This window comes from Poecilia formosa, unplaced genomic scaffold (genome assembly GCF_000485575.1).
Source record: "Poecilia formosa unplaced genomic scaffold, Poecilia_formosa-5.1.2 Scaffold146, whole genome shotgun sequence".
NCBI classification, from domain to species: Eukaryota; Metazoa; Chordata; class Actinopteri; order Cyprinodontiformes; family Poeciliidae; genus Poecilia; species Poecilia formosa.
In genome coordinates this window covers 1,347,346-1,358,097 of record NW_006800085.1, presented here as the reverse complement: position 1 = coordinate 1,358,097, position 10,752 = coordinate 1,347,346, and the positions used below count along the sequence as shown (strand labels likewise).

Sequence of the window (10,752 nt, the reverse complement as noted above, 5' to 3'; positions counted from 1 at the left end):
AACAAGACATTATTTAGAAATCTAACGACGTAATAAAGTATTTAATAAATTCCTTCACAAAACCTAGGGTATTTTTTCGTTTTTTTATTTTTATTTGTTTCCGTGAACTTCCACCCTAGATGACTTATGTCTCATTTAAGTTTTTGCCAAGCAGCTGTTATCCTGGTAATCCCGAGCGGAAGTTTGGTTTTCCAGGCAGGAAATTGTCAGCAGTGTTTGTGTTGCTGCTGGGGACTGTTGTGTTGTGAAAATGGCGACGCCTCGTCGCTCCTCCCAGCAGCAGCAGCAGCAGCAGCTGAGCGCCCTGCTGTCCTCACCCCCTCGCAGCGCATCTGTACCCGTCAGCCCGCCGGACTCGCCGTCTGCACCCGCCGAAGATGCTTCCCCGCTTTCCCTTGGAGCAGAAATGGAAAACGTGGCTGATGGTGAGGTAGCGCTGACCTCTCCCAACACCACTTCCCCGGCTCTGGCCCTCACACCCAGCAGCAGCAGCAGCAGCACTACTAGCTCCCCGACCACCACCGAGGGAAGCGAGACTAGCCCTGGCTCTACGCCGGACTCTGGCAGTGCTAACCCCCGCAGCTGCAGCAGCACTATTAGCGGCGATGCAAACGGCGCTTTTAGAGAGCTATTTGAAGCCTGTCGAAACGGGGACGTTTCCAGAGTCAAGAAACTCGTAGATGCGGTGAATGTGAACGCCAAAGACATGGCTGGACGGAAATCTACACCCCTGCATTTCGCTGCAGGTAACCATATGAAAGCATAATAATAATTAAAAAAAATAAATAAATTTTGTTTTGCTATGAAAAGATTGTTTTTGTCGAGCCAAAGAGCAACAAGAACAGGAAAAGTGTGAGCACCGAGTGCATTTAATCGCACGTGCAACAAGTTTTCTTCCATAAGCGGCAACGTTTGGAGAGAAAAATAACAGAAATAAAGAAAGTACAGATTTATTTTTTTAATTCACGTCACTTTCAGATTTGTCGAAATTTAGTCAATATTTAACTTTTGGCTGATATCGGTTTCCCTGGCCAATGCCGATATTTATTGATCAGGATGGTCAATTCTGTTGTCCGTCATATTGACCGATGGGATTTAAAAAAAACGTCATAATCTATTTTACCCGTCATTTGTTAAACATAATGACATCCAATTACATTTAATTTTCATTTAGTTTATTTAATATTCAAGCTGAACAGAGAGTCCACTAGGGCTGTAGTGATACAATAATTTTACGATATGATACACATTATTCTGCTCACGAAACTATATATATTGCGATATTCAGCAAATGATACAATTCAATACACTTTTGCGATTTTCTGAAAGGTTTTAGAGGGACAGAGTGATTTTGGTGACATTTTGTGACTGTTATAGAGTTGGATTGAATTAATTTAACTGAAAACTGATCAAAAGCACCAACTACACAATACATGGCTCTGGTTGGACATGGACACAGACTTAAAGTCGACATCTGGACAAAATGAATCAAAGAAGTGGTGAGAAAACATGTTTCTTTTAATTGAAACAGTACAAACTGTAGCTTACATGCATTTGTAAAGTAAATAAAATGCACCAAGTACCCTGCTCTGAATAGTCTGATACCTTTTTAACCTTGACACTTAACATCTGAAGGAATCACTCTAAGCCTGATGACCTAATCACTCTCCTGGCAAAGCAAGCAGTGAGTGAGCAAGGTGACAGTTGGATGTTACGATACTTGCGGATGAATATCGATTTTTTTCTAGGAAAGAAAATATCGATATATATTGCAATATTGATATTATTACACAGCCCTAGAATCCACATAGTCCCATCACACATCAAGCAGATTAATACGTGTCAATTTCCCTACAGTGGTAAAAACCGCTGATTGCGGCCTCAATAATTACAGAAGAATTGAGTGCAAACAGTGAAATAGCCCTTTATTTTAGCACCAAATAGCAATATTGAGTCAGGTACTAAAGTAGGGCTATTACCCCATGTATTTCTCCCCAATTATTTGGACCAATAAATCATGGTGGTTGTTTTTTTTTTCCAACGACTATTAAAGTTCTGATTTTATGTTTTCATTGTTTACTTTTTATTCAGTCCAGATATTATAACCAAAATATTCACAAATATTCAAAATAACACAATTTTAGCAACATGATTACCTCTAATAATGAATTCATTAGAGTATTTTAGCACAGTTTGGATTAACTGTTGGTCCTTTGTTGTAATTAAACATTCTTTTCTATTTTTACTCAAGGTTATCATGCTGTGAGAATATTATGCAGTTAGCATATGTAGCATAAAATGCTACGTATGTGTACTGGTGGGCTGAAATGAACTCCCTGAAGCAGCTGGTTCTTTCTGCTTTTTGGCTCCATAGATTTGGTGGTGGAAACGTTTTAGGGGATTCACATCCCATCGTCTTTCCTCACACACCCTCCAAAAAAAGAATGATTTCATTGTCTAGCTGAAACTGTCAGAGTTTCCATCCTGAACGCGTTGTCTGCTTAGATACAGCCGACTCAAAGCATGCTTTCGCACAGAATCGATGTGTAGCTGATCCTACTTTTAAATATTGGTCAAATGTTAGCTTTATCAGCCAGCGTTTATGCTAGCCCTGTTTCTACAGTGAGTCATTATGCAGTTCTGTACTTGACTTCTTAGTAGTTCAGCCTGAACAGTGTCATAAAAGTGACATCACACATCTCTAAGTGTTACCTTTGAGTCAACACCCTGATCAAACTGTGTATATTTAATATGGTCATCAACATGGATGACACAACTGGCTGATTTGAATGTGTGCAAATAGATCAGGGTTAGGGTTTTTCCCCCTTCTAATCAGCACCCTGCCCACTTTCATCTTTTGTCTTAGGTTTTGGACGGAAAGATGTGGTGGATCACCTGCTCCAGACAGGCGCAAACGTGCACGCCCGAGACGATGGGGGGCTCATCCCGCTCCACAATGCTTGCTCTTTTGGTCATTCTGAGGTGCAAACTTTTAACTATTTCACCAATACTTTTTTTTGCCCTTCTGCTTCTAAGATCAGACTCATGTCTGTGGTTTTTGATGTTTTAAAGACATGGTCAACAGGGTTGGGAAATATATATTACGTATGATGTATGCGTTATCGATAATATTAGTTATTGACCACAGCAGAAGTATTGATATCGGCCCAAATTTTCATATTGGTTCCCTACATGGTTCTGTTAAAAAAAGTAGCATTTGGATACATTTGATTAGGAACAGCTGAGTTGTAGTTTTGTAATGACTCTACAATTGCATTCTTATTAAAACAAGAATCAATCTGTGTTTTTGAATGCATTCTACTTTTGTAATTAGCTTAAATATATCCAGTTAAAGCATGTTTTTTTGTGATATTAGCATTGCATGCAGTCATGCTGTGAAAACAATATATTTTCTGTGCTTTGTGCAGCCCTGCTTGGAGCCTTGCTGATACTTCGGGATACCTAATTCTGTAAATTTGTAAAACCAAAACATTGTTCTTCAATAGACTATTGATGTAATTCTAAATCTTGTTTTAGGTGGTGTCCTTGCTTCTGTGTCAAGGCGCCGACCCCAACGCTCGAGACAACTGGAACTACACGCCGCTACACGAAGCAGCTATCAAGGGCAAGATTGATGTATGCATAGGTAAGCCCACAGAAACAGATGCCAACGCCCGTACATTACAAGTGGTTGTGTGAATGGGAGCCTTTTACTGTCTCACTGTCCGGTGAATGTAAATGTCTAAGCTTATTGTCTTTTTGCCCTCTAAGACAAAAGTAGACCGTTGTGCGAAGGCAACAAAACGAGAAAAAAAAAAACGGTGCTGCTTTGTTAATTTCAGCACAGTAAAAGCTGTTGGCTCCTCTGTGACGTGAATAGATCCCTTCATTGCTTTAGTTAACACCGTGCATAATTTCTTGATATTAAAATCTGTATTGGCATTAACATAAAGTGTGCGTTTGCGGTTGTCTGTCGAGTTGTGTGTGTGTGTGTGTGTGTGTGTGTGTGTGTGTGTCAGGACACAACCTTGAGTTTTGTGGCGTCACAGATTCGTTTTAGAAACTGTAATGAACCACCCACGGGCTGGATGCGTTCATTTCCCATCTACAATAAAGCATCAAATATCCTATAAATTGCAATTACCGCATCAGTGTTTATACTCTTCGTGGGGAGAAGAGGCCATTGATTTTTGTGTCTCACTGGTATTTCACATTAGTATTTCAGAGGCTGCCTCAAAAGCATTACAGAGGTGTTTGGTTCCTTCACTCCACGGCAGCCTCGGCCTTTGTTTGGACTTTTCTGACATCACATCTAGATGCCTGTCAGTCAGCCATAAACTGAAGCTGGCAGGTGAGAGCAGGCTGACTGACAGTAGACAATCTTCTGAACAAAAATAATCTGTGAAATTATACTGGAAGGAAACAGATTTGACAATATTGATTGATCCATTCTTTTCATATCCCCATCCTCGCAGTTTTGGATTAGCAGAATGAGTCTTTGGTAAAATAAACAGATGAGCAACAAACATGTCTGTCAGTGTTTTTGTTTTAAACTGCTTTTGTTGTAAAAATCACTAAAAATCAACTGAACGTCCTTTAGAATCCATCTCAATCCAGGATATCTGTGCATTCTTAAAAACATCTTAAAATAATTTTTTTTAAAAGGAAGTTGGCCTTAAATTCATTAACAGGTGTTAAATTTTGTCATGGCAGCACTATATAATGTTGTAAATTTATTTTTTTTATTTTTTTTTTATCTTGCTGGATGTTTCTGTCGGGCAAAAGTTTGAGTCGTGCGTAAAAATGTTCATTGGCTTTTGTGTTAGCCAGTTTTTTTTTTTTTTTTTTTCGTTTTTTTTTTTTTTTTTTGCGTCCATCTTGGGTAACTGAAAATATGTCACCAGTTGGCTGAACTTCTGTTGCAAACTCTTACAAGGTGCAGTCAGTAGGAAAAAGAACAAACTTCTAAGACTAGCACTATTGGGTTTAAGGCTGTGAAAAGCACAAAGCTGCTGCAGGAGGCATAAACAAAAAATTTACAGTTTTTACTATTCTTGATTTTAATACAGAAGAACCAACCATACCTTATTTTTGTAATGTTTTGGTTTTACATTTCATTCACAGTGGCATCAAAAGGGCAAAAAAAGAAAGAAAGAAAAGAGGGGGTTCTTAAAATCTGAATCTTACAAACTTAGTCTTGTACAGGAGAGTGGCAAAGCCAGGATTTAAGATTTAAATAATTGATGCATAACATTAAGTTGTGGGTTGTAAGTTGAAAGAATGTGGAAATGCAAACCCATGCACATTATGCGAACAATTGGATTTCATCATTTTGGAGAATATCAAGTGCTGGCACCTCCACATGCAGTTCAGTCTGACAGAAGTTCAGAACCTGCTAAAAGCAAACATTTTCAGGTCACTTTATAAAATAAAATTCTGGCACCTACAGGACTTCAAGGTTCAGTGTTCATCGTTTTCACCCCTCTGGCAAAAAAAAAAAAAAATGTACAATGCACTTTCTACTTGTCATTCCTCTGCTGGATCTGAATGTCCTTGACTGCAGTAGCGGGAGGGTGGTGGGGGTCCGTCACTGCAATACCATGTAGCAATAAGGGAGCAATGGCGTGCTGTGTTGAATACAAATACTCATGATGATAATAAATGCGTTTTTCTTCAGTCATGTTTTAAAACTGGTTTTCTCATATTTGTGTACTTTTGTTGAGTTGTGATATTTCAGTCTTAATGCCAAACAAAACAAAGCATGTACAACCTTCATCAAGTTGTTTATTTTTAAAAGAAGAAAAGTTATTTTTCTAGAGATTCAATAATTGGAAATCTTCCAGCTGATGCCAAATTTCCATTTTGGCATTTCTTTGACCTGTTCATTTTTGGAGGATTTCAATTAAGGTCACTGAAAAATATTTTTCAAGTCATTTCTTGGTTTACTTAAAACCCTTGTTCAAGAAATTTGAGCCAAAAGAGCACAATTAACCATAACAATTTGTTGCAGAACTTTGTCTCTTAGTTGCTGGAGGTATAATGTCATCTAAAGTTCTCAGTTTGGAAAACTTAAAAAACTTTCATTTTCTTCTAGTGAAGCTGTCCTTTGTTAATTCATGCTGATAAATGAAATCCTTCTCCATTTTCAGCTTTATTGAGTTAAAACTAACCAGTTCTCAATTTCATTACCCTTGACAAAATAAATCATTTTTTTTGTAAATCCTATTATCCAATGTTCTTCAAAGAGTAGTCCTGGGCAGTCAATATTACACCGACTCTGAAAAAGCCTCTGACTGAAGACTGTTGTTGTAAATCAGTCATTTTAGGTTTGATTACTGCATAAATTAATCTTAATAAAACACAGAGGCACTGTTGGCTTTACAGCTACTCATTTTGAACAGCTCTACTTGTATAAAAAAATATAGCATAATGCAGCTGTACCTATAACTAGATGTGTGTTTTTAAAGGGTTAACACAAAGATTAAACTTTAGCTAGCATTACTAATAACGAGGAACACACATGGCAACTTTTTATCTTTAAAATTTATTTGCTAATGTTAAAAGTTTAGTGGTTTACTGACCAGTTTTACCTCCATTTATAACACATATGTGACTTTATAGGCCATTCAACAGTTGCTTTTTGCTTTTATGCTGTCTGCAAGAATTATTTAACTTTAAGTTGATTGGCTACATAATCCTTTTGTTTTCCACATTCAAGTGGAAGTAAAGCCACTAAATTATGTCCATCAGTCTTTTATAATCTGGTTTGAAGCCAGATGAAGAAGGGGGCACCCTGCTTTATTGGAGGCGTTAATTTATTGGATTTGAAGAACAGGGGGTTCTTCAATTTCAAACAAAGCAACTAATGTAAAACCTGGCACTGATGCAACAACAAAACTGTTGGTTTCTAATTGTTATTATTGCCTTATTCTGTAGGATTACATGCAGTTAAAACTAGTTAGTGGCTTGGCATAGTGGAATATGTTTGCCACTACTTTTCAGAAGTCTAGAGTGAAAACTTTATGCTTTATTTAGCACATGAAAGATTTGAAGTTCTTCCTTATTAGGGTATGAAGCCCCCACACTCTAAAAAAAATCAGATGTCATTTTCATATTCCTGCATTTAAAAGTTGGAAATAATTGGTTATTTTACAGTAGAGATAAGTAGTTTTACATTTTAAAACAGCTTTAGAAGTTTTTTGCTGTTTAAACACCTGAAGGCTTTCATTTGAACTCTGATCAAGACACTCGCTCCACAGCACAGCGTTTTCTCACTTCTAAAAGTGTGATTGTACTTGAGAAGAACTGCTTTCATTAATGTCTTCCTTTTGTCATTTTTACACATTTAAAAGCTGCAGGACTAGGAAGCCCATCTGAATGTGTGTGACTTCTTTTTGTGTCGACTACATGTGCCTTAGCACAGACGTTGTCCATCAAAAGGCTGCAAATCTGACATTGTCCTGAAAACTAATCCCGCACAAAAATAAAAATAAAAAGGATTTGGGTTGTTTGGTGAGGGCTTTAGCAGCTATTATGGGAAAAGCATAATCTTTGGAGACTCGACAGAAAGTGAGTTAGATGTTGACGGTTGTTGATGGAATTGGAGTTGTTAGCTTGCGTGAGGTTGTTTTACTTGAAATCAGACTGCCATTTTTATAGGCATGGATTTATCCTCTGGATGAGAGTCGTAGACCTGCAGTGTCATGGCACTTTTTTCTAATCTTGTCACGTTACAACCGCAAATCTTATTGGACTTTATGGGGATTTTGTTTGATGGGCCAACACAAAGTATTGCATTATATAAAATTTAGATGCAGACTCCCACTCCACACACAGTCAGCTTCATCTCTTTTTGTAGTATGTCGTTACCAACTTTGCATAACTATAAGAGGCAAAGACTACACAATATATTGCAAATGTATTTTCATCCCAATATCAGTGTGTGGAATATTCATATTGCAAAGGACTGTTTGGAGTGCAATAACTTTTGGCTAATGTATTCAAAGTGCGATGATCCTGTGTTTTACATGCTGATGTAATATTTTTGCCAATTGGAGAGAGACTCACTGCAGCAGATGCTCATAAATGACTTTGACCAAAAAGCTAAAAATGTAGGAAGCACAATAAGAAAAAACAAGAGAAAATAGTCATAAATCACAGCTGATGCAGCCTATGGAGAATTTTCTAATGTTTTGTAGCCCTGCAAAAGATTTACATTTTGTTTTCCAGTCTTCTTTGCTACATAAAGCTCAGATTGGATTGAGAACATATGTGGAGTTTTCAAGCATTGACACAGATTATTTGGACCAATCGTATATTCATTTGAGCTACTTCTGGATTTGATGGGATGCAGCAAGGCAACGCAAATAAATGATACAACACCATTACATAAATCTAATCTACATTTCATAAATGGGTGTTCTCCAATAATTCTGGTGCACTTTTATAAAGCATGAATTAAAATTGACAAAAACAATGAAGCTGAGCAAAATTTAAATAAAAATAAAAAAAATAGCTGCAGTGCTAAACATTCATTCAGTCACACTATAATGAGCAGCAAAAATGCATTTTCTAAATTACGAACAATGATGTAAGTAAAATATTTTAATTACAATATCAATTTCGCAAATTTTGACCATATTAATTAAAATTAACCAAAGTTCACTATCAGTTTTAAGTCACAGTGAGGCAATAAGAGCCCTATTCTCATTAATTCTCTGATGTGGGATATGAATAATAAAAAACAAAGGCAGAGATGTTTGTAAATGTCTTTAAATCTGTTAGGCTGTAAGGAATGAAGGCTTTAAAAATTGGAATACTTTGATATTCCAATTTTTCTGAGCCACATTTTATGTTGTCAATTGTGTATGTATCATTTCTTTTATTGCATTCAACGCATTTAACTTATTTGTTGTAACATGCGTCCTGTATGCTTCTCCAAATTGCTTTTTTCCAGTGCTTTTTTCCAAATGGTCTCACATGTCGCATTTATGCCAATTGGTTGATCTGAGCTTTGAAATTAGGGGTTGTTGTCCTTATAGAAGGAGAACCTTCTCACCCATTTCCAGCCTCTAATGGCATTTAACAGAATCATCCAACATTGCTCTGTATTTAGCTTTGTCCATCTTCCAATCAGCTGAAGAAGAGCCGTCTCACTGCATGAAGCTGTCATTACCTCCAGGGTCGTGAGCGGTGTTGGTTTTATGTCACTTAGCGTTGTTGCCTTCCAGTTCAGTTGTGTGTTACTTTGTGTTGCTCCGTCACTTCCTTCCCCATTAACACACAGCGATTCTGACTCTGAATCCTTTTTCTAGGCGTCTAGTTGTTGTTAAGCAGCAGTAGCTATGTTCTGCCTCGGTCCGAGAGCAGAAGTCTATGCCCGATCGTCTCTGTTTTTCCTTTCCTCTCTGGCGGATTTTAGCAGTGCATTGTTAAGTGCCTCTGAGTCAAAGGGCATGTGCAGTGGGAGCCGCTCAACAATCACAATAGTGGCACGTCGGGAGGCAGAGAATCGACACCGGCGCCCTCAAAAGAGCTAATTTACAGCAAAACGGAGTGCGGGCAGAGTTTGTTATTCAGCTCATACCTGTTTGCAAGGCACATGACTCTCTTCTCTTCCCTCTTTCTATCCTCCCCTCCTTCAATCTAATCTGAATCTTTCTATCCGCTCTGCCGCTATTTCCCAGTCCTCTTGTTTTTGCTTTCCCTGTCCCTTCTTCTCATCCCCTCTGCCCCCTCCCTCCTTCCTCTTTTCTCCTCTCTCTCATCTTCCTCTCCGCTGCATCGCTCACTCAGTCGGAGAGGCGAGGGTCTCTCCGCTCGCACTCCTTCCTCGCTGTCGATGCCTCGATTAGCTCCCCCCCGGTCCTGCGCCTCTCTACTTGTCCGTTTTGTTCAGTCGGAAGCTCCCCCTTCCCGCTATCGTGGAAGTGCGATGGCTTCGGTGGTCTGTCACGTTGCCGCTTAATTAGGTCCCACAGTTATTTTTGCGGCGGAGTGCCTCAGCGAAGCAGTTCGGTGCTGTTTTGTTTTGACATGTCTGTTTACATCAGCGGCATGGCTCGCAGGGCAGGGGCAGCTGGGGGCAGCGGAGGGATCAGCACTAGCAACAGAGGAGGAGCAGCTGGGGAAAGAGGAGGAGATGAGAAGCGCGAAGCAGGGCACGCCGTAACGCTGCCCGGGGGTCCTGGAGTCCCGGCCGTTGGAGGGAGAGGGCCAGCGGAGGAGGAAGCTGGGGAAAGAAGTGGCGGCTCAGCCAGGGCAGTGTACGGAGCGGGAGGCGGAGCGTCAGGATGGGGACTGAGTGGAGGTGTTTGTCGGGGAGTTTGCGTGTCCGTTCAGGAGCTCAGCTACTGTCTGTGTCTGCCCTGTTGTTGCACAGTGCTACTGCAGCATGGAGCAGACCCCAACATCCGCAACACAGACGGCAAGTCCGCCCTGGACCTGGCCGAACCCTCCGCCAAGGCCGTGCTCACAGGTCAGTCATCTGCAACACACACACACACACGCACACAGAGACTTCCGACAAAGTTTGGGAGAGTCTTTAAGTATTACATTTAGTGGGAAGTGTTTTTCTAAACATAAGACAAAGATCCATTCATGAATCATCATCATCAGGATAAAAACTTCTTGAGATGAGAAATCTCTTTTACAAGTGTGTCCTGGTAAATATGTCCATCTATCCCTTACAATCCATCCATCCATCCATCCATCCATCCATCCATCCATCCATCCATCCATCCATCCATCCAT

At 39.5% G+C, this 10,752-nt stretch overlaps 1 protein-coding gene across 1 annotated transcript in view; it reads left to right on the top strand.

The window, feature by feature from the left end:
- Nucleotides 1-203: 203 nt before the first annotated feature.
- Nucleotides 204-10,752, top strand: part of LOC103145739 (tankyrase-1) — a 72,125-nt gene continuing 61,576 nt past the window's right edge. Inside the window, exons 1-4 of the mRNA XM_007563304.2 lie at nucleotides 204-746; nucleotides 2,867-2,982; nucleotides 3,538-3,646; nucleotides 10,382-10,477. Of these exons, the coding sequence (XP_007563366.1) occupies nucleotides 251-746; nucleotides 2,867-2,982; nucleotides 3,538-3,646; nucleotides 10,382-10,477 (817 nt within the window). The 5' untranslated portion in view covers nucleotides 204-250. The remainder of the gene's footprint in view (nucleotides 747-2,866; nucleotides 2,983-3,537; nucleotides 3,647-10,381; nucleotides 10,478-10,752) is intronic.